Raw genomic sequence first — 24,130 nt, forward strand, 5'->3', positions numbered from 1 at the left:
TCAAATCCTCTACCCTCTAAAAAAAAACAAGTAAAGTTCGAGTATATATTGTTTTCTCGTAAATAACAGACTCAACAAATCAAAAAAGTAAGTTTAAATAATGATTGAGTAACTTCCAAACAATAACATGAGAATGTAAGAAGGCACAGAAGGTTTAAGAAAATCTAGCGCGTCTTCTGATCTGGTAACTTCCACACTGCGCCATTTTTTTCTTATGCACCTTGTGGTGTTTGGCAAGGTGGTCCGATCTTGCAAAAGCTCTTTCACACAATTCGCATTTATACGGTTTGATTCCAAGATGTGATCTCTTATGTCTTGCGAGTTCATCAGATCTTGAAAATTTCCAAGTGCAGCTTTCCCAGTTACATACGAATGGTTTCTCACCTGAGTGTCTCTTAAGATGAGCTTTAAGATGCGACGATTTCGAGTAAACTTTATCACAATTAACAACAGAACAAGGGAAGTACTTGTCATCTTCATTTTTCTTATGCGCGTAGTGAGACGAAACAGCATTGTAACTTTTATTGTATTTATAATCCCCTGGATATTCGTTTGTCGTCTTTTCTATTTTACGCTCATACAGCAATGATCTTCGTTTTATATTCTTCTCTTCGGTGATACGAGGAAACATGTTCAGAACTTCCAACGTTGGACTTGAAGATGTGGCGGAATTATCTTGATTTTCCATAATGAGAATATCGAAACAACTGTCTGTTAACAAATCTTTATACACCATATTATCGACCGTTTCTAAAATCCACGAATCGAGGTTGTTGTTGCTGCTGCTGTAATTGATACTCTCGTCATGATTGTATGATAAGTCCAAATCAACTCCCAGCACTGAGTAACAATTATCCCGATGCTTGTCATCGATGGCGTCAGTCATTAAGTTTTCTTTTAAAAAACTGTTGAGCTGTTCGTCGAAATTCAGATTTGCGTCACATAAATCGACGTTTTTGAATGATTGGATGTGGAGGAAGTTCGAAGAAGGAAGATTTGCAGAATCTTCAGTTTCGTTACACTTTATTGTTTTCAGATCGTCGTAGCAAGAGAGTAAAATATCTTCGGGTGGTAGGGGAGTTTGGAAATTAAAATCTTCCTTCATCGTTTTAAATTGCTGCAAATTTAGATAGAGCAAATAACAAAAATTTATTAGATTAATGATAATTGATGAAAAAAACTGAGCAATCTTACCATAGTTTAAAATTTAGGTGAAAAAAGTTTTATAAACACTACTTTACAACGAGACCCTGTCGGGCAAATGCAATCAAAAAATTTTCGCTGGGAGGAGGCGATAAAATTATCGTTTTTTCAACAGGAAGCGAGTTTTATGCTCAGACAAAACTTATCATTATCACATTATCGGAATATATGAAGAATGCAAGACTTGCGATTAATTTGAATGAAAATATTTTAGAAATTTAATTCGTGTATCTCTTTACTTACATTTTTATTTTTACTAAATGAAATAAAGTGTTGGCACTAATGAAGGTTTTCATGCAAAAGTCGAAGCTAGACTGGCACATTGTTTTGACTATCATAATCCATTACCACTTAGAACATATGGTTTAATACACTAGAGAATTTTCAAATTTATTTAAAATGATGTTTATCAAAGAAACAGTGTACATTTCATCACTTCTGTAATATAGTCACCATATAGTGGTTGGTGTCAACTATAGCCTAGTACAGTTAGTGCTTTGATAAAGCGCAGCATCTCTTGGGAATTCAGTTATTTAGACAATATTTTGCTCCGAGATGATTGTGTTACGTATTCGAATTATTTTCTCTTATTTTAATTCATAACTCTGCTTGCTTTCAACAAAAATCATAAAACAAACAAAAACTACACTTTTTTTCCCACAATTTAATTATATTTTATAATATAATGTTGTGAAATTAAAAAGTTTTTTTGGACTTGTTATAAATTTAAAGAAGTCAATGGTAATTTCGTCAAAGTACTTTCATTAATTAAACGACCATCAAATTTTTAATTACAACATTTCAAAATATTGTAACGCATGCTGCCCTCTACAGAAAGTCTGCAATTCTATAACATTTTACAAAATTAGTTTAGTTACTTTCTGTTAGATGTCGCCACGGTTTTTGCTTTTTTTTGGGTCATCTACATTATAAGATGAATTTAAATTTGGACCAATCACATATCCGTACTTCAAAATTAAGTCATTAAGTATTTAACCAATGTGATTTATTAAAACAAATATTATAAATTCTAATGTTACTCCGACTAATATCAAATTATAGTACTCATTATCGTCCACAAACACAAAAATAAGCGTACTAATTAGGAGCACTTATTTTTATTGCATTTAGACGAAATAATCGAGATCTAATAATTTAATTTAATCGTACAAATCAATAATTGATTCTATTAATGTTATTAATACGTATAAAATTAATTAATTTGGCGAACATATTTTGAGATGCAAAAAAAGTCGACCCGCCGCTTTTGATTAAATTTTCCAACTAGGGATAAGTGATTAGCTTTGGTTTATGACTGAGTTTGCATCGGCAAAGATGACTTATTGTTATCATGTGTGATCATTCAATTAAGTTTTCACTAGGATAGTAGGTACTAACAGAAACATCGCGGCGTTATTCCCACGGGATGCAAATGCGCGCGCTTTTGTGATCAAAGTAGACTACGTCCAGTTTAAACGCCGTTCCTGTATTAACGTCGCGACGCTACATAGCACAACACATGTCGTTCACGATATTTCTTAAGAAATACGTTTAAACTTACCGTCGTCCACACATAGTGCGTGTTAATTTATACAAGGAGTCATGACAATAATAAACACCGCATTTTACAGTGAAATTTAAAAGCTGTTTTTATTAAACGTGAATAAATGTGTTGGTTTGTGCAACATTTTTGGAATAATCAAAAATACTTAGATATGTCCAGAAGAAAGCAAGCCAATCCAGCCAAATTAGGTAAACTTATTTGCAAAATGTTTTATGGACACTAGTGACAGACACGTGCTCTGTCTAGTACACAAACACTTGACGACACTATTTTCATTTTTATAGCCTCGTGATTAATCAAAACAAAAAGAATGGATAATCACGTGTGAGCAAAAAAACGGACAATCAAAGCAAACGTTGAAATAGTAGTTCTAATTCGTATTCTACTAATCTGGCAGGCTAAAAAACGTGTTTGGAAACAGTAGAGAGGACTCTTAAGCTAATTCCAAGAAACGCGTAATAATGAATTAAAAAACGGCGCTTTGATTACATTTTCACAAAAAATGTCATCATATTGTTTTGTTTCACTGAATCGATGTTTCACTGAAGAACGCCAATTATTAAAATGTCATACATTGTGGGTATCGTTTGTATGATAACCACAATGGAACAAATGATACTTTGATCCAAGAATGTAAATTGTGTTGTTTTATTTTTAACTGCTCCTGGTATGAAACGGCTTTCGATATTGCGGTTCTCCAACCTTGGGTGGTGAGAGAGGCAGAAAGCCCCAGGAGGCGTGAGGGGTCCAGGGAACGGCAACGTACAGACAGGGAAATATGCGCTCCCATGACATTTCCCCCTGGGAGTCGTATAGCTCGCCTGGTAGCTAACTCTGCAAACTCAACTGCCACGTATAAACTACTATTATTACAGTTAGATATTTTACACTCAAAACAGATTTCGCTAATTAAAGTTTTAATATATAAACCTGTTCCCATCGAACTGCGATTAGAGATGATTTATTGTAAAAAATTAAAGAACATTTTGTTACATAAAAAGACTAGTTTGGGACAGAAGTGGGAGCTTTCAGTTTGAGTTAGTCGTCTCCTTTTTGCTCCACAATAGCGCGAATTAACTTGTCCGTCATAATAATCCCTTGCATATATTTTGTCTTCGATGTTAATCGGAATAAATAAAAACAGTTTCCTTGGCATGCAAAGCTAGAGCCTTGTCGGTAATGATAATGACATATCGTGCATTATACTAATTAATAAATACCATGTCAGTATTCTCCAGTTTTCGTAACACCTGTTTAGAGATTCCAATACCTACATACAACTACACTGTTGATTGGTAAAAATTTCAACTCTTCACATATGGTAATGTTGTGTCCCAAAACTTTGCAGACTAAATTATGACAATGCAAATCTATAAAGTGGCACAATAATAATTAACGCCCACATGAATATTAGCTAGAATCTAATGAAGTTTCCGTGTAGCGTCGCGCTAACACTAGACGAGTGAATATTTGTAGTTTTACTTGCGAGAGGGCTTATCTATCGACCAATATCGTCCGTATATGTATGCAATGATGGTCATCCATGGTTCCCTTGGGAGTCGCGCTCGCCGGGCCTGCAAACCCCTGAGGTAGCGGAACGTTGGAAGAGCGGAATGGGGCCACCGAACACGGCAATAGCCAGCGGTGGAGGTTTAGAAGCGCAAGTCCGGCAGGCAGAACAACGATGGTCACAGAGGCATAAGCCGAAATTCCAAACCTCACCTGGGACAACAATTCAAACAAAACTCCTCTGCCATCAAAAACTTTACCATTTGCTTAATTCAAAACTTGACGCTGCAGCCACTTCCTTCACAGATCTTCAAGTAATAAAAGCTGTCATTACTTCCGCGCTACGACGTTCCTAAAAAAATTACATGTTTCAAGTTTAAATAGTCTCATATCGAGCGATTTGACGCGTGTGATGCATGATAGAAAAGAACTGACAAAACAACAGAATTTGTCATTCATTTGATTCATAGTACCCGATTCAGGCCGCAGTACCAAAAAAACAAACGTTTCAAATTTTTCATTTTTGTAATTGTAACTGGCAATTGATCTTTCCAACATAACACAAATAATTAGTTCAACAATGAAACAACATTTTAGTGTTGGCCAATCAATCGACCGGAGAATAGATAGAACAGGGGGGTTGGGTGGTTGAAATGAATGCGAATATTTGCATTGGTCAAGTCTCCTGAGAGTTGACAGTCGATTAATTATTAGATTGACGAGTGTATATTGCAACACCCGCATGTTACAAATACATAAAAATACCAAGCCCATAAAAAGTAATTAAACTCGAAGGTCACATACAATCTTACCATAGTGGAAATCTCTGACACCTCTTCTTCATTCCCTTCGATTAACTCAAAAGTTCCATATCTGAAAACAATAATTCATTTATTTTCACTTTTTGATCATTTGATAATTAGAATTATTGACGTACGGTGTGGGGTGGAGTTTTTGTTAAAAATTTTTTGAATTATCCTTTATTTATGGCATCTTATCCTTGTTTAGGTGGATGTGTATATTTTTAAAGATATTTTATAAGCAATCCCGCAGATAGATAAAACGAACAGGTTTGTATATCGTGTAGGTAGGTGGGCGATGGCGTGCCCTGTGGGTTCGCAAATTCCCCAGAGGAACGTCTGTCGTGCTAGGATGGCGAGGGAATGGGGCGTAATCCCAGAGGACCTCCCCATTAATCACATTCACTAACAGATATGCGCCCCAAACCCGCTACAACTTTGTCATTTCTGCTACATGATTATTATTGGTTTGCAGATTCTGTTTGTAAATTGCCAACTAGTATCAAACTATCACTTTACCCAAAATCGAAGGTAACTGAGGATGTTTGTTTTTGAAAAGTTTGGATATGCGACTTCATTTACATATGTGGTTAAAAGTAAGTAAATTCACTCTTCTAATACGAAAACCCCAGAGAGTTTTAAAAGCCTGAGAATTTTAAAATGAAGGATATAATAATGATTTGATTCCAAGTTAAAACATGTTTGTGACATCAGCGGCTATTCTCTTTAATTTAATTTACACATACTGCATTGGGTATTTTAGAAAATCTTGTCTATAATTTACCAGGAATCTGGCATAGGAGAGCACATTAGGTGGTGTAATAAGAGCCGCAGTTATGAGAATTTAAATACATACCACTATCATTTTATAGGTCCGTTGAGAGTAACTGGCCCTTCGAAAGATGTATATAACGTGTATTTTCCAGAGACGAGGATTAAGGGAATTTTACTGAATCATATATTAATGGATTAAAATCGAATAGAAATTATACAAGGGATTATAATAAACAATAACTCGGTCCCGTGAGCGTCAGGGTTACAATTAGTGTTATCGACTTAAAAGCGTACGTAGGTGCAAATTTAAAGAAAATAATTTTATGATAACAGTGTTTTCTGGACGCGTACGTTTTTTATAGACGATATTTGCATAATGGTAAAAAGTCTAGGCAAAAGTTATTGAAAGAGAAAGCTAAATAAGTGATTATAAATAACGAATAAGTATTTAAGAGCAATCTAGTATAAATTTTGTTAAAAATGTTCGCTTTTGTGTTCGGGATCATTTCCTAGTCCCTACAGAGACATAAAAGCACAAAACCGAATTGAAAGTCCCTGGACTAAAAGTTTCTAAAGGATCGCTAAACAATATCGTTAAATAGATATAAAAATAGCTGGAAAGGCGTCCGACAGGATCCCGGGATAGTGACATCGAAGCATCGTATTTGGCGTAGTAAAGACCGAGGTGACATGTTAGTGTTACAGGCGTCTAAGTCCCAAAGGGCGCGGACCGGGACCAACTCTTGGATCTTGCGAAATGACTACTCCAAGAATGCTAATTAGACGGAGATGGAAATATGACAATTTTGCCACCGTTCTTCGTCGGTTACTTTATCTCATTTCTTATGTAGGTCCCTGTGGACCTCACAGCGCAATCTTCCAATCCCTTTCCTAACTTATTTTCATGCTAAGCTAAGTCTCGTCTGCTGGTGCTTCTGCTCGCTTTATCTTGTGTATTATTTAGTTACCTGCCTCGCGGTGGCAAGACTTCAACTTCGGCATGCACAAACACAAATTACCTATTCATTATTTATCACACTTATATTTATAGTTTTCTATAAACTCGACCCCTTTCAAGTAATTCCTTAAATGTTATCCTCGTCTCAATCCACAATCCGTTGCGATTCAATTTCGATCAACAACGTTCACACTTGTATTTCTTTCTTTTCATCTTCTCCGGTTACCAGAAAGGCGTATTTATGTAAATACCGTACATATATTTAAATTAATGTCATTCTATGGTGACGGTTTTTAAGAAAAACTCGCTATATTTTTCCTGTCAATATCCCCATATAATATCTTCTTTATCCCTTCGCTAACATTAAGATGATCTTTGGGGAATTACGATTTAGAGACAGAACTTGAGTGCCTGATGGATTGCGCTTTGTAATATACATACACAGCCGCAAATGTACTTTAAAAACGTAAAAACGTAAATATGCATGTGGAGCGTCTCTAGCTTTAACGCGATAAAAGAAAAAACATCGACACCAATCAATAGTAAGTAACAGTTACGAAAAAAGTAGAAAAAATCACTGATAAGACAACGGTTCGGTTTCCCATAAAACGAATAATAAATGTCAAATAATTTTGATAACCTTTGGGTACTTTGAAGTTTTAAGTATAAAATTTAGTTTTGATCCTGTTGGGATTTAAAATGTACCTCCACTTCAAATCCTGGTGAATATTTAGATGATGATTGCTCGGGAAACAGGAGTAAGAGAGATGCCCTAATCTCGGATATTATTCATGCGGTAGTACAAGCTAATCATGAAGAGTTGGCGAACAGGATCGGACTTGAAAATTTATATCGCCTCAAGTCTTGAAAGTCTTTACGTACACAAAATACTCCTTAATGCTAATTTCATTGCCGGGAAAAACTACTAGTTTGGTTTCCAAAATGGAATTTTTTGATACGGTTCTTTCGGTCTGTATATCGCAGTAGGTCGCAACCCGTGGAATGGGATAGCACCACTCGGTCGGGGATTACCCCTGGGAACCTAACTAATCAGAGTTTTTGGCGCTGGCGTGGATACATGTGAACATATGCTGTACGGGGCTAGGGCCACAAAGGTATTCTGAGCGAGTCCCGCGGGAATTGCTTAGATATGCGCACTAACACGAAATATATTTGTAGATGATAATGTTTCCAGGTCAATCCGTCGAAAAACAAAATTTTCACAGGACTAGAGGCGACGTAAAAACTCTTTCATCGAATTGCATGTTTGAGTGTACTTGTATCATGAAAAGAAAGGTGCAGAGGTGTGACATGCTGGAGGTCTAATTAGATCATTTGGGAATTGTTAACTGTAACTATCAAAGGGTCAATACGATATCGATTTGACGTAAAATCGAGTCCTGTTTAAATGCGGTATTCTCAAACGTGTTAAAGTAAAGAGATAACGAAAAGTTGATCAAATAGCAAAGATGTACAGCTGCCAACAGGCAAAACCACGCGGGACAGAGAGGTTCGATTTCCCAGGAGAATGCATTAATTTTCTGCCGCCTTGCGCATAGTGTACTCGAGGGAATTCTTGCTCGGGCTTTGGATATCTCAAGGGACATTCTATGTCATAACTTATTCTTCTTCCTTCGTAAAATGTTACATATTACACCACGCTGTGTAGGAATTTATAAATATTAGCGCGCTACCTCACCGTTTCATTACAACACAATATAAAATTCACAACATTCACTTTGAATACGACCAACAGACCAATAAAAAATTCTCGATTCAAACCCAATTTCCACTAGTGGCTTCCTTATGGTGAAAGAATTTGTTTATATTCCACCATTATAAATTTATTGTCTCTACCGAGCTTATTATTAATTAACATTAAACTTGAATGAATACCAAATGTATGAATTATCAAAACTATAATAACGAACCGAATAAAGCATGGTTAGCCATCGGAAAACCGCAGTTCGGTTTCATTATTGCTGAGAATTGGCAGTTTGTTGCATTTAGAGGATCTCCGGATATGAACCTCATTCGATAATCGATACCAATTTATTATACAATGATCATTTCAAAAAAACACGCCATTAAACATTCCTAGATTCTAATATTTATATTACTGTTACAATACTTTGTGTACCATTTTCATCACCCCTTGAAAGTAAATTTGCATATGCAACCCAAAATACACCTCTGTTCACATCGACGGAGATATCAGAATGTTTTATTTATATTTAAATAGTTTTCTACAATATTTTATACGTTATAACAAATATAAAAGCATTATTTTTATTTATCTTCTATTTCAGACCCTCAGGAAGAAGAAGAGCTAGGAGCATCGCATTTAAGGCGTAAGTCTCTTTAATATTTAATAATTTTTTACTTGTTGGAAAAATGCATGTGTCTGGACGCCTCAAAATTTTCTTATTTTTTTTTTAAATTGACGTAAAATGTAAACTGAGATTCGTTACCTTTAAAAATAGTAATTATTAAAGACAATTAAAATTTTAAATGACCTTTCTATTTAATAATGGATACGAAAATGCAGACTAGATGTGACAATCCCTTTATCCCAATGTCCAAACTTGAAAAAGATATGCGTTTAAATGTTGTATAAGCTCGAGGGAGACTTGGCGCTCCGTTAACAGCATCGATTATCTGACTGGTATTACCTGCTTTAACATTATTCAATTTCTAATCATTATAAATAAATGTATTTGGCTTGTTAATTATTATACGACTTAATAATTAGTAAACATCTAATATACTTTCGTAGTTAAATTTTCCAATACTAATATTCTTTCTATTAGATCTGTTACATTTTCCTAATAAGGGTAGAAGACACGAGGGTGACGTAAAGGTACATAACAAATATCTTCTGGGTTGTGCGCTTCTTTTAGAACCATTAGAGTGGCTCGCACAAACCCTTATTGCATAATGAATAAATAATGGCTTAAACCGGACGGAAATAAACTTTCAATTTTAATCACAAATTTGATCTTTACGTCGTTTTATTTTTATTGTCGATGTGAACTAAAAAAAATGTTTTAGTATTTTTTAACAATTGTGTTTATGTTGTCTTTGTCGGAGAGTTAAAACTTTGAGCTTAAATTTAAAAGCCGAAGTTTTAAAGCTGGTGGTCGTGGCGTATATCAAAGTAGTTGAAGTAATGTCATTCTAAATCAGCAGTATAAAATACAAATGAAAGCGGAATGAGGGGATATCGAGGGAACATGTACACAAAACTGCATTAGTAGAGTTAATTATGAGCAGAGGACCATGTGACGAGTGCAGAGTTTGAAAATTCGCGGACATGTTAAGTGTAAAATGTTGTTATGTCCAGTGTACGCCATTCTCTCTAGCTTTTGCCTGATTTAATTGAAACTTAGTGACACACAACATTTCAAACTAAAATACGAGCACCAAAATCGATTTAACAGAAAGTCTCTGCATATTTAAGTTGGTTTATGTCTAAAATTAATTTTATTCAAACATCTTGTACCTGTATTTTGTCCAAGTTACGCATGTGCACATGTATTTAACTGAATTTAATTAACTCGTGGATTAAGCACCACCTCCACAGAACGTCAAGAATCAATATGTATAAAATGCAAATTTCAAAGACTAAAAGTGCTTTTGTGATTTTGTCATGCTATCTCATTTTCTCCCAGGAAAAGTTTAACGACTTCCCCACCTTGTTTTGTTAATATTTAAAAAGGTTATATCTGTGCAAGCACACGCAAGATCATAAAATCAACACGTGTACAGTTCTACAAATCACTCGAGTAAAAATACGGAGATTATCCTTCGTCGAGATGAAAAATTATTTATAAAGCAGAGGCAAAAAACATGAGCAAAAAAGAATTGTATGTACACCTCCAAACTTTTATCCACCATAACAAAAGTTATCAAGAAAAAGCTCCGATATTAAAATTAACACATTGTCATTCCCAGGTGCAGAAACCGATCACGTTCAAGCTTTTATTCACGAATACGACCATCATTTGCTGCGTGATTGTGTGTCGATTTCAAATTTCTAAAAAAAAAGCTTGCGAAAACGGTTTTCACAAGTGGCAGGCTATTTTACAATTTAATAAGTCAATGTGGTCTGTTGTATTGCTTTATAACGTATGATGTACCTCCCGCTGACCGATGTATAAGACAGAAACCAACACAGAAGGGTGCTGGAACCCCCTGCGATGGATCTCTGGCACAACTTCTCTGTTGGTGGCAAACACAAAATAAATCGAACACAGATCACACTATGTGTTCACAATGGGTGCGCTTCTCTGCATAATCCGCACTAGTTTTTAATTCTTTTAAAACTCCAGGTTCAAGAGCAAGCTTTCTTGTCATTTCACAGCATCCGATAATTTTAAGTTTTTACATTTTACATTCGGAAATATCAAAATTCAAATGCCAGAATTTCAATAAATATTTTTTTCGCTATTTGAAATTTTAAGTCTCTAATTCGGTTGTTCTTTGTCTGCGTACAATTCTGCGTCAAGTAAAGGCAAATTGCATTAGTTGTGATATATACAGTAGAACTTCGATTATCCGTGCTTCTCGAAACCGGAGCCTGCCCGGAGAATCGAATGCTTATGAAAAAATACGTTTAAAGCCAGCGGTTATTTGGAACATTTTTTTAATTAAAAATTAATAAAAACTTAATTAAAATTCATGAAATCTTTACAATAAGAATTCTAAATATTGAAAGAAATTTAAATTAATAATTTTGTAGTAAAAAAAATGTTACTTTCATTAATTTCGTTTTTGTCGCAAATTATTTTTTCCCATTGATTTTTCAGTTTTCTTATAATTCTTTTCATTGCAAAAAAATTATTTCAAGCATTTTTGTTAATCTCTGCGACCACCATTCATGAAAAACACAAATTTAAACCGTCAATTTTGTTTTTTCTCTCTGCACTTAAATGTCACTAAATTACACCAATAGTTACTCGTGAAATTCCAAATTTTAAGTAATTTTAAGTACAGTACAACCTCGATTATCCGCGCTTCTCGAAATCAAAGCCTGCACGGATAATCGAAAAACACGGATAATCGAGTTGTTCAATAAACATACGTTTTAAGGCAACAGAAATATTTGGAACGTTTTTGAAATTAAAATATACAAAAACTTTAACAAAATTGATCAACGTCTAACCAATAACAATTTTTAATATTGAAAGAAATTGAAACAATCAATTCTTATTAGACATATTACATCATCAGTAACTATTTCGTAGTAAAAAAAATCTGCCACTTTCATTTAAGTTTTTTTTTGGTCCCAAAATTTTCTCAGCCACTTGAATTTACAGTTTTCTTAATTATGAATTTTCGAATACTACTATTTGAAGACAAAAATTTTAACTCATATTTTTGCTCTCTGCACTGGCTTAAATCACATTAAACTACATTAACTGTTACTCGTGAAATTCCAAATTTAAAGTTTTCTGACATTGGAAGCAAAAATACGAAGTAGTTCATCTTCGATTTGTATGTTTTTTGTTTTGCACGGATAATCCGCACCCGGATAATCGAAGTTCTACTGTAAATGAGATATTGCCATAAATAGATTATAAGAACGGAATTTAGGGTTCCTTCGAAGAAGGTTTATAGATTCTGAAGTTGTTAGATCTGGAGAATTTCTGAATTAAAAAATACAACACTAATCGTGCCAAGTTGAGATCAAAATTGAAATAAAGTAAAACCAGCGTGCGAGAAAAAGTCAATTAGTTGTAATACAACAAAAAGAGGGTTGGAGTCATCCATCAAAGTCAAGAAATTATTGACGTCGACATTAAATCTGATGCAGTCACTCTAAACATGCAATAGACTCTGCAATGGTTAACCAACTATGTATAATTCATTTATTGGAGTTTTTGCACGAGTGGTTCATTTAATTTTAATTTACTGATATATCTAAACCTAAAATAAAAAGCAGCACTTTTGTATAATTTAAGAAAATAAAAATGAATTCCTAGTGACGAAAAATTGTTTGTTTGCGTTTATAGGAAGGCGGAAGGCTGTAATTGAATTATCAATTTGGTGTTGACATTTAAATAGTTTTTCTCCGGAGTCCTCCTAGTAGGGTTGTTCGGTCGTTCGTAGCGTTGGTTCGCTCTCGTGGTTTGTAAGGAGGAATGTTATTGTTAGGAAACAATGCTTGAATGGTCCCTTAGAAGCCGATATTGCCACAAAACAGCACTAAAGTTTTGTTTCTCACATAGCGAATATGTACTTATGACTATACCACCTCAAGTGGGACATCACGTTTTTATTAAAACCAGCACATCCAAATAGAAACCTTACACTCTTCTAATTTTAAATAAAACAAATTTCCAGTAGAACAAGTGTATATAAAAGCCAACTTCTAGTTGTATGATGACGTTATTTTGATGTAAGGAAGTTTTTCCAAGTGTAGATTGTTGTGTTGGCGTCTTCAGATGGTTGATGGCGCCTACTATGGCGTCGATAGCGTCGGACAATTGCACAACGCCCAAACGGAGCAATAGGGCCCTAGGGACCAGTTACAAGGCACCAGTAATGCATTGAATTAGACAGTAATACAACAGCGGGCCGATTGCTCCCGAAGGCCTCGACTAGCACCGATCTGGGCCCACAGACATGGCTGCTTTCATAAACCCCGAATTATATGTTTTTAAAACTTCGTCGTAATCGAAAATCGGCTTTACGATGAAATTTCATAGAAATGCATTATTATTCCACAGCACCAAAGATAAAGGATTAATTTTGTTGATCCATAACTAACTCAAACATTTCTAACTAAGGTCAGATTTAATACTCTTCAACTTGCATGCTACTAGCAACTAGCTAGAAATTTAGTTAATGATAATCATGACTGCGTTCTGGAAGTTTTAAGCCTAATCGATATCACAAATGAAATAAGAAGCAAGAATTAGTGAAATTCGCTACAGAATTTGGAGAACGGAAAGAGTTTGATCTCTTAAATCTCAATTCACAAAAGACAAATTCGGTGGAACCCCAACAGAGGTAGTTGAACAATCGAACAATTTGAATGCGGTTTGAGTTGGGAAAAGAAAAGACTGCATTCGAGCTCTAATTACTAACATCCGTATTCCTCAGGTTAATTCTGAAGGTAGAAAACATTAGCAGCGGTATTATGGGTGTTTGGAGGGTCATTCGGAGCCGTTATAGTCGCAGTGGGCCCGCCAGTCCGACCCGAGCAATCAAAAACATGCCAGATTCCTGAAAAAAGCTTATACCGTCCGTAGGAGACTGGTAAATAGGGAATTAAAAGTTACTGTACTGCGACGCCCCATGCGACTCACTTGCGGTACGAACACTGAGCTTCGCTCCGAGACTCACCCTGACCCTTCGTTTCTTTATCTCTGTCATTTCTGTCTACGCATTAGATCCTCCAACTTTGCCAAAAATTCATAAAAGGTAATTCGGCAGCAGAAGATTGATGAGAAATTTCTCATTACAGTTTTAAATATGACTTTACGGTATCATAAAGCGGCCATCAAGGTCCGGTCTAAATGGATCGTGGCGGCGAACAGGCTGTGAAGTTAGTCTGGAGGATGATATGGTGTATTAGTGTTATCCGGTTTAAATTCCGGAATTCCGGGTCGGGCTGGCTGATGGACCGGTAGTCTTTCGAGCGGCGAGAACATAGTGAAGGCACAAGAATAGGGAAGGGTGGTGGGGAGCTTGCATATCATCTTAAAGTTTAATTGAGTCTTGCCGCTTGGGGAGGAAACGACCGAGATTGCTTGGGGAATCCCCAAGGAGGCTCGCTCCTGACACCCTCGACTCGTACAGCGTCTGTTGCCACTTACGTTCTTCGCCCGTTGGAGGTTCAATCCTTATTCTTTTATATAATATGTGCATAGTTCATTTGCTGCACTTTTTATCGAATACTGCCTTTCAGTGAAAATTTAGAACTAGTATGTGTATAAATTTCAAATCAAACAGAGAAAGTATACTGAAATTTTACCTGTTTGAGGAGCTCTGCTTGTTTTAAGATAGTCATCTCAAAAGACAAATGCTTGATAATATTTTATACTTTGCAGAAGTACGAATGAGTGCTCCAGGCATGAAATAAAGCTCGCTTGTGTGTAATCTAATCTTTCTTTGCTAATTATTCCTCCAGATTGAGATAACTTGTTAAACTTGCAACCTATATCTTTATGGCTTATGTCTATTCAATATCAAGTCCAAAAGTTTATGCGATTCCTCTCTATTGATTCATTATTTAAATAAAATTCTATAGTTCAAATATTTGCGCTATTTTATTTTATTTGTAGCAAGTGATGCGTTAATAATGGGTAGAATATTTATTTTCCAGTAAAAAGTTTGATCGTGATTTCAGATAATCGATTCCAATCGATGTAATTGCATTTGTCAAGCCCTGTTTTTATCGATTTCAATTATTTTTTGTTCAAGTTATTTGATTATTAAATTTCATATAAAATGAAAAACGTCCATTTAGACTCGTATACAAGACGGCTCTATTTGAAACACACTATTCAACCCACGATTGAGTTTTTTAATGCGTGGATAATTCACCAACTTTAAATCATACACCTTCAATGCAGAAGAATGTTTGTGGGAGTTTTATTTTGGTATTCTTTCATGGGATACTACAATTAATATCGTCGAACAGCACCCCATTCATTTAAAATATCACATTTCTTTCCGGACCATTCATAACGTCACTCACGTAATATTAAACAAGAAGAAAATGTCAAAATCTCCAATTACTCTTTTCTATTTTAAGTCTCAATTAAAATTGCCCACATCATCTGAAATCAGTTTACAGACAAAATTCGAATGGTACAATTTCGAAGAATTTTTCGCGAAGCAACAGGTTTCAACCGGAAAATCGATGAAGCAAGAAAGTGTGGAAAATTTGTTAGGGTACATAGCGCCATCTTGCAGATTTTCCATAGAGATAACATTAAATTCACACATTAATATGAATAATTGTTCTATTTATGTTAGGAAATCATCAATTTCGAGTTTATCAAAAATAATTATCAACAGTTAACGGTTTGAAATAAGTTACATTTCTTATTGACAAGTGCATTACTAAGTCGTATGTTATTATTATGTATTGCTTTGAGCTACCGTTACACCTATTGGAAGTGTTTTTCTTCACGTTAATTTATTATGAGAAATGGATCACCAACCGCAGTTTAACATAATTTTTCATTTTTAAATGCGTTTCCGTGCCTCGTTTTTGCGCGCTGAAAATGTATGATTAATTTGTGCAAGCGCATATATTTGCTTCCGTGTACTATCAATTGATAAAAACTCAATTTCTCAACTTAAACATGACTGTCAACAACTAGTTAATTCAAAAACATCTTATTTGAACTAGGTGAATCGAATTGGAAAAAAAAACGGTTGTATTTAAACGGAAAATAAGAATCGAGGTCCGTTGACCTGCAGGTTTTGTATTTTACATAATAAGATTTAAACCACTAAATAAACATTGAATTTCGGGGTATTTTTTATTGTAGGCACTAGATAAGTTAATTTTTTCGCCACGATATTCCATAAAATTGAGTTTTTGAGACAATTAAACTTCTCAATTATACACAGAAGTTGGGAGCTCGTTTTTTCTTTCTTTTGCGATTAAAATTTGTACGATTGCTCAGCAGCTTCGCGACAGTTATTATTTAGTTCTGCACTTTTTATAAAGTTGGCCACCCAAAAGTGAACATTTTTCTGTCTTCTACACCCACATAGTTTGCGCTTAATTGTATGGGGTCCCCCTGGGACGTCGGTATCCTATTTACCCCCCACAGGTCAATCCTACAGTGCTTTGACGTAATCATACAATTGTACATCTGCTCAAATGTCTCTTTATACTCCAAGTTTAATTCCGAAAAGTAAACTTTGTTATTGAGCGTGATTTTCAATCAATTGCTTCCGAACACGAAGATGACAATGAATCTTAAAAGAAACCAATAAAAATGGGTTCGATAATCAAAGCAGGTGAAAAGCCCGCAAGGTGTAGGTCTGTTTATTCATTTGTGGTTCTGGTTTGAAATCAAAATCACCCATTTACTAATTTCCCAAGCATAACGCCCACCTGCCACGACGGCTGATATTCACCCATCCGTCAAAATATTAGTAGCTTAGTGCCCACACCAGAAAATTGTCAAGTGATTTTTCCGCGTCATTAAATCGGGCGACATTTTAGATATAAGTGCCATCAATTATTTCACGAGTGGGGTACGACCTGAAACCGTTGTCTTGAATGATTTGTATAGATTTTTAGCAGGTCGAAACGACAAATTGACCACAAAGAGTAGAGCTGCGGTTTTATCTTTAACACTAATTTAAAAATGTGCACGCTTTTCAACAATACTGCTATTCTTCGCTTTGCGTACGAAAGAAGTCCCGATGGGAAAATACAAAATTCGCCCAAATCTGATGCTTATGTATTTCGTATTAATAAGTGAGGCATGTTTAATTTTGCAGTGCACGTTTTCCGACACTAATCCTGCATTAGGTGGCGGATTCCTTCCACTAGTTTTTCCCGAGATGTGATCATGGAATCTTGTTTCTTCCCACGCTCTATATACGGATACTCCGAGAACTTACCGATAACAATGCTGTCTTAATACTCGTTTCTATGATCTCGGCCGATTCAATTTGCTATTCTTGGGTGCTCCGTAATTAACTTAACACAAAATTGCAATTAGCGCCTTAAAAATTGCACCAGCGATTCAAACGTTTTTTGCGCCGAATGTGAATCGATGCGCGGTCTCAATCGAGATTGTTTCTGGGATGAAACACTAATTGCTAAATATCCATATGATAGAAAAAAATATGGAAAAGATGAACGGTTGTAAAAATTGAAACTTATGGGTTATGAATGAAGTTATCAGTTATTACATGAAAAATAATAGTTTCAGCGCCTAATTAAGTCTTTTAGCTCACAAATAATTCCCTATCCTACTTCGAATCGAATAAATGGAAGTGATTGGTCGATAAGGTAGTGAAGGGGCTATTATCCTCCGTTTAATGGTAATATTAACGAAAGACCGCCTTTCAGTGGTCATCTCAATCCTTAAGCCCATCCTTTCCCCCGACAAACTATAAAGGATATTTGGTAGAACAAACCAAAGTTTTGGTTGTCAAAGTGGAAGGGAGATCAGAAACAAACCAGTAGACACGGGACTATACACGTGTAAACATTATTCAGATAACACCTGTAGTGAGATGTTTTCATCAATTCCGGTGAAGTTTGAAAAGTGAAGTGATTTGAATGATACGTGTACCACGAACTTTACAACATGAAAATGCTATTTAAAGGAAATAGTAGTCGGCTAGAATTATTGATTGAAAAAATCCAATCCACCAAAGAAAACGGAGAATTTAAAGTTCCAGGTAAAACAAAAAAAAACGCAAACTAAAATTCAGTACAATAATAGTTAAGCACTGAATTTTCGGCGCGTATTTTATTATTACCGGCAACCGCTCCAAACTTTTGACAGATTCTTAGAAAATCCGTTAATTTATCTTTGCATCAATGCATGTACGAATTTTCGCCCCTTTAGAAATTTCGAAAATTGACGTGAATCTATGGATGTATTGGCTCTATATCAGGGGCGGAAATAACAATCCATCTCAATTTAAGAATGTAACACGTATTATCAAGTGATATTTTACTCTATTATCCACATGGAAATGGAGAGATTCAAGCTGCCCTTTCAGAAATAACAACCTTAAGGAAATGTGAAGTCATTTATCTACATTACTTATATGTGGCGCCATCCTAATAGGAAATATCAGTTATTTGTCATGAGGATTTTCTCTCTGCTTATGCAGACATTTAATCACTATTTATTTGCACGTCGAAATAACAACTAGAACAATGTTAAAAACTGTCCATCTAGCAAAATCTAATTGAGAGATTTCCCACGGTTTGGCAGTTGTGGGTGTCGGATTCTCCCATTTTTTGAACATTTCCTCAATTTAATAATTTCCTAATTCCGTGCATGTCTGCACCAACGCATTTCTTATTTTCGGTTTTGCAACGCTATTAAATTTCTTTTCTTACTAGTAGCTGACGATGAAAATGCCGCCAGTTCCGCGTCCGGATCTGGATGTGGCGAAACCGTTCAAGGATTTGAAGATCTCGTCCAAGGACCCAAAGAAATAGCACATGAAGAAGATCAAGATACGAAACCAGGGCCCTATAAATGCACCGTTTGCGGAGAAAAGTATTCAAAAGAGAAACAACTAAGAGAACATGAACAGGTAAAAATCGGACGTTCTAAAATTAATATTTCGGTTTAGTTCTTGTAACAATCTGACATGATAAACACCGCGTCTAGTTTCGCTTTGATCTCACCGACAAAGTTTTAAGGCGACGAAAACATTTTATCAGGGTTAAATTGTTGATATGATCTACAGTCAAAAGGGCCGCACCGGGTTTTCAGAATAAATGCGTTCGCGTTCTGAAATATAAATTAAATAAAAACGAAAACTCTTTCATTTTTGTTGAATAATAAGCACGGGCTGTGCAAAAAGTTGAATTTCAATATTAGGTTGTGGCTTCGACGAATTTTTACCTCATTTCCATTTCTAAACGAGCGGAAAATAATAACTGTCATATATGTAAAATGCAATAAAAAGTGTTTTCCGATTATACGGAATCAGTTTGCAGTTTCATAAACTGTGTTTTGGTTGCAAAAAACAACTTGGAACTGTGGTCGTGCTTTATTCTGCTCTGACTAAAATTTCACTCATGACTTTTTTAATTATCGTTTTTATTAGTGGATTGTGTATAGTTGGTTGCGGACAGACTTCAAACAAATTATTTGACAATTTGACTTTAGTCGCTGATTTTATCACTGAGGTGATTTTTTTTTCTATTGCATTACGCGACAGAAATAATAATTCAAAATTGAGAATGACATAATTTTCGTTGCACCATTAAAATAATTTATGGCATTTGTATCGTTACTGCATTCACCGCGATGATTTATACAAGGTTTATGATTCTTTTATTACGGTTTTGGGTTGCAAGAGCTTTGGTGACAAAATAATTGTGTTCCATAAAAGCAAACATCATGTGTAAATCACCGCGCAAGAAGTAACGTGTGAAACAGACTTTTGAAAATAATGCGGTTAAAAAATGGGTATAAACATATTACAAATCCGGTTGGTGGAGTCCTGTTATATTATTATGGCCACGCGACATCTACCATAACCATTTGTAGAGTCAAAGGTCGTGGTGTAACCCATCATACAAATGGTTACATTGACTGGTTTTGGCATACGGCAGATACAACGTTGTTTATTGAATTGGACGAGTTATATTATGACTACCGGTCCTGTGTAACACCTTGGATTGTTATGTTGGAACAAACGTTAATTATTTTTTGTTTGTTATAGAGTCACACGGATCATCTGCAATTCACATGCGCATATTGTCCTAGACTTTTCAAACACAAACGGTCAAGAGATCGTCATACGAAGCTCCACACAGGAGATAAAAAATACAAGTGTCAACAGTGCGATTCGGCTTTTTCACGAAGGTATAAATGGAAAGCTTTAATCCTTTTAAGTTATAAAAAGGCAACTTAATGAAAGAAAAATATTTTGCTAAATACGGATGTGACAAAACTAGTTGGATATTGAGACTATGTACTGTTAAGGAAAGTCATTGAGTTCGTTGATTAATGAATTCTTGTCGCATGCATCGAGCCTGATAGATTTTACCGTGTGAAAAGTAAACTTCCATATAAGTTACGTCTGAAAATATGTTAATTATTCCAATAACAACTTAATGTGTGCAAAAGCAGTACCCGACTCATTTTAATTATTAATTATCAATGACTAATTGCATATAAAAACAATTTTATGGCCTACAGTACTTAATTTAATTCTGTGCTTGAAATTGCTATTAACTTTTCAGTGATCACCTGAAAATTCATATGAAAACACATGATAGTCGTAAACCATATAAATGTGGTACATGCAATAGGGGATATAACACCGCCGCCGCTCTCTCCTCCCATCAGCAAAGTCACTTGAAGCAAGAATCTAGATCCGGAAGCCGGACCAGCGGAGGAAGTACACCCAGTCCCGGACTTTTCCGGTGCAATCACTGCACAGAAACTTTCGGAAAAGCGGATCTCTTGCAGGTAAAAAATCTAACGAAATTCGAATCAATGATTAGTGAAACCTTTTCTAGAATCATATGGCCTTGATTCATAGCGACACTGATTCGTCCTTAAGCCAAACTCCCGAACCTTTGTCAGAGTATCAAAACCAAGTTGAAGATTTGAAGATAGTTTGTATGTACTGTTCTAAAGAATTTCCCAGTTTAGACTTGATGTACCAACATACAAACATTGCTCATCGCGACGTCCCAAACGGTGTTTCAACCTCAATTTCACTTCCATCTCCTGTAACTCAAACCTCTCCTAAACAAGAAGTTTGCCAAAACGGAACACCGACCTACGCCTGTGATAAATGTACCATGCAGTTAGATTCGTTACAAAACTTGAAGAACCACATAAACAACGTTCATTGGCGACCAACTTTATCACCAAACCCAATGAAAGATTATAGTAATTTGATTGGAATTGATAAAAGTTACTCTCCTTTCCAAATACAACCGACTGATTTAAGTCGGAAAAAGAAGAATGAAGACAACTTAGAAAAAATGATCAAAAAAAAGAAACCGGACCACCAACATTCGCCTACTGTAAGTCCGTACGACTCCAACGACAAACCGTGTATTTGTTCGTGTTGCTACGCCCAGTTACCAAATTTTAAGAGTTTTCTTCATCACATGGAATCGCATGTGATATCTTCAAATAATTCGCTGTTGGGATTTTGTCCAGTTTGTGGAGAGCCTGGTCGCGATCCCATTTCGTTCACTAATCACATCTTCAGCCACGCGATCGCTCAAGTTCCTGGTCGCTGCTGTTATACTTGCAAAAAATCCTTTGAAAGACTAGAAGAACTGCAAAAACATCTCTTGGAAGTTCACGTGGTTTCGGTTTTCAAATGTTTGATTTGTAACGACATCTTTGATACGAAAATATCGATGCAGCTCCATTTAACAAATAAACACAACGATGAGTGCAAGCATTTTAAGTGTTATCTATGTACGAATCAAGTTTTCCACGACAGATTATCCGCGGAACTTCATATTTCGATGAAGCATTACCAGCAATTCACGCCTTGTGTCGGCAGTAATCAGTCGCTGCTGAGGAGTCAGTACCAAACAGATCTCGATGCGAGGTTCAGAGAGTACAATCTGGTGTTTCAATGCACGTTTTGCCACAAGACGTTCAAGGATCAATACTCGCAGTATATTCACATCCTGAAGGAGCACAACGAAGCCAAAGAAGTAAGATTGCAGAATTGTTGTGATTTATATATAATGGTGTTGTTACAGGGTGAGAAACTCATTTTGGATTCGACAATGGGCCACACTCCGTCCAGATCTCCCAATTTCATGTTTCCGAAAATTGTGACTCCGGACCATGTGGATACGACCATGGAAACTGCATACACTTGTGATATATGTAATCGCAACGACATAGCATCGGAAGCTGACTTGATAAGTCACAAGAAAGTCCATCATAGTAAGAACAAAATCGGACCTGTGAGTCTCCAGTGTGCTTATTGTAACGAGTATTGTAAATCAAGAAGTGATTTGGAAAACCACATGAAAACCCATCAAGTGACTTGTGGTAAAGGGAAACATAAATGTAATATCTGCGATGAAATTTATTCTTCAACTCTCACCTTAGCAGACCACAAACTAACTCACTGCAAGATTGTTGAAGGAAACAGTTGCGTACAATGTAAAACAACTTTGAGTGACGAACAATCGTTTTATAATCATCAACTGCAACATACTAACAATCCGACGAAACCAAATTCGCAGATTTCTCTACCGGCGAATTGTATAATTTGCTGTCAAACTTTACAAACTGATGTGGAAATTAAACTACATGCAAAATTTCATCTGAAACATTTAACACAGAAAGAGTGCTTGTGTGGGGTGTGTAACAAAGTCTTCGACAGTCAGAGTGGTCAGGTCGTGAATAATTTCGAAAACTCATCGGACAACATTAGCATATTTTTGTGTAAAGACTGTAGCACCAAAAATAACGGAACTAATAATTCCGATGTAAAAAAATTGTCTCCCGGAAAACAATTTGCTTGTATTCAGTGTCCACAAACTTTTGATAGTGAAAATGACGTTCAAAGCCACGCAACGATGCACATGTTGAATGAAGGAACAAATTTAGAATGTAGACTGTGTAAGCAAGTTTTTTCGTCTCCGCTAAAGCTACAGACGCATTTAATAGAACATAATTTCTATGGAATGAATCAATATAGCTGTTATGTATGTTCTTCAGTTTTTACAGCAGCAAGTGGTCTACAGAACCATATTATAGGTCATGGTTTAGACAGTAGACCTTATGAATGTTCACAATGCCAAATGAAATTTTTCTTTAGGGCAGAATTGGACAATCATAGATTTGTTCACATTCTTCACACGCCAACGAATTCTCAAAAGTCTCCATATTCAGTACCAAACGGCGTGGAAATGATATACGAAAATAAAGCAAGTCCGCGATATAAAATTTGTAAATACTGTTCGAATTCTTATTTGGACAACACGTTTTTCTTAGAACATCTAAACCAATGCCCTTTCAAAATAAGTCCAAAACGCGAAAACTTTGACACTACGAATGATGTAGACAATAATATAAAGCAAGAGGTAACAGAAATCACGTCAGAGGTCGTTATTGAAAAAGATGAGCAATAAAATGTCATGTAGATAAGATTCTTATTGTTAGAACAATTATAATAAGACTTTTATACGTATTTAATTTATTATATGGGTTTAGATCGTAGGATGGAATTGTGATAATTTTTTAGTTGTAGTAAGGTGAATGGTAATTATATCCAGTTTGCACGCAGTTATATAATTAAAAAATACACGTTCAAATGGGTCCACAGATTAGATAAGTATAGTATTGATTTCAGAAACACCAGTCAGGGGTGTTTTTTTCTTGTATTTCCTAATTTTCTTACGTAAACGCATGAAACTGTACACGCGTTACCATAAAAGTACAAAGTTTTCGCAAAATTCCGATTTCTTTAACTGACAAAAGATGCGCATTCATCATACCAAAGTTCACACTTTTGGCCGAGAAAGCGCGAAACCGATTCAAAAACAAACTCAACAGCACCGTCCATTCAATGATTTTGTTGATTTTTTATTGATAGATTGCAACACTACTTGTTTATTAATAGTTACAGTGTTAAAAATGAAAGATGTAT

At 35.5% G+C, this 24,130-nt stretch overlaps 2 protein-coding genes across 5 annotated transcripts; one reads left to right on the forward strand and one right to left on the reverse strand.

Moving 5' to 3' along the window:
- Nucleotides 1-31: 31 nt before the first annotated feature.
- Nucleotides 32-1,653, reverse strand: LOC148167438 (uncharacterized). 2 transcript variants are annotated; one of them, XM_088047728.1, is made up of 2 exons: nucleotides 1,447-1,653; nucleotides 32-1,117 (listed from the first exon to the last, which is right to left on the reverse strand). In XM_088047728.1, exon 2 carries the CDS (start codon nucleotides 1,103-1,105, stop codon nucleotides 155-157), a length of 951 nt encoding a protein of 316 aa, XP_087903854.1. In that variant the 5' UTR covers nucleotides 1,106-1,117; nucleotides 1,447-1,653; the 3' UTR covers nucleotides 32-154. The 2 variants fall into 2 exon arrangements, with proteins under 2 accessions (XP_087903854.1, XP_087903853.1); XM_088047727.1 differs by lacking the exon at nucleotides 1,447-1,653 and adding an exon at nucleotides 1,195-1,285.
- A 921-nt stretch (nucleotides 1,654-2,574) lies between these two features.
- On the forward strand, nucleotides 2,575-24,077 carry L (zinc finger protein Lobe). 3 transcript variants are annotated; one of them, XM_088047821.1, is made up of 7 exons: nucleotides 2,575-2,955; nucleotides 9,118-9,159; nucleotides 18,873-19,069; nucleotides 20,210-20,352; nucleotides 20,733-20,961; nucleotides 21,012-22,178; nucleotides 22,227-24,077. In XM_088047821.1, exons 1-7 carry the CDS (start codon nucleotides 2,871-2,873, stop codon nucleotides 23,610-23,612), a joined length of 3,249 nt encoding a protein of 1,082 aa, XP_087903947.1. In that variant the 5' UTR covers nucleotides 2,575-2,870; the 3' UTR covers nucleotides 23,613-24,077. The 3 variants fall into 3 exon arrangements, with proteins under 3 accessions (XP_087903947.1, XP_087903948.1, XP_087903949.1); XM_088047822.1 differs by lacking the exons at nucleotides 2,575-2,955; nucleotides 9,118-9,159 and adding an exon at nucleotides 18,044-18,196; XM_088047823.1 differs by lacking the exons at nucleotides 2,575-2,955; nucleotides 9,118-9,159 and adding an exon at nucleotides 18,044-18,196 and having other exon boundaries at nucleotides 18,876-19,069.
- The last annotated feature ends 53 nt before the right edge of the window (nucleotides 24,078-24,130 follow it).

This window comes from Gnatocerus cornutus, chromosome 10 (genome assembly GCF_029298725.1).
Source record: "Gnatocerus cornutus isolate USDA-ARS CGAHR chromosome 10, icGnaCorn1.1, whole genome shotgun sequence".
Lineage (NCBI taxonomy): Eukaryota > Metazoa > Arthropoda > Insecta > Coleoptera > Tenebrionidae > Gnatocerus > Gnatocerus cornutus.

What these genes read in the sequence shown, in the direction of transcription:
- L (XM_088047821.1), top strand. Translation starts at nt 2,871, where the DNA reads ATGTGTTGGTTTGTGCAACATTTTTGGAATAATCAAAAATACTTAGAT. An exon ending in GATTCGGCTTTTTCACGAAG is followed by an intron (nt 20,353 to 20,732) that starts GTATAAATGGAA and finishes TTAACTTTTCAG; the next exon opens with TGATCACCTGAAAATTCATA. An exon ending in GAAAAGCGGATCTCTTGCAG is followed by an intron (nt 20,962 to 21,011) that starts GTAAAAAATCTA and finishes AACCTTTTCTAG; the next exon opens with AATCATATGGCCTTGATTCA.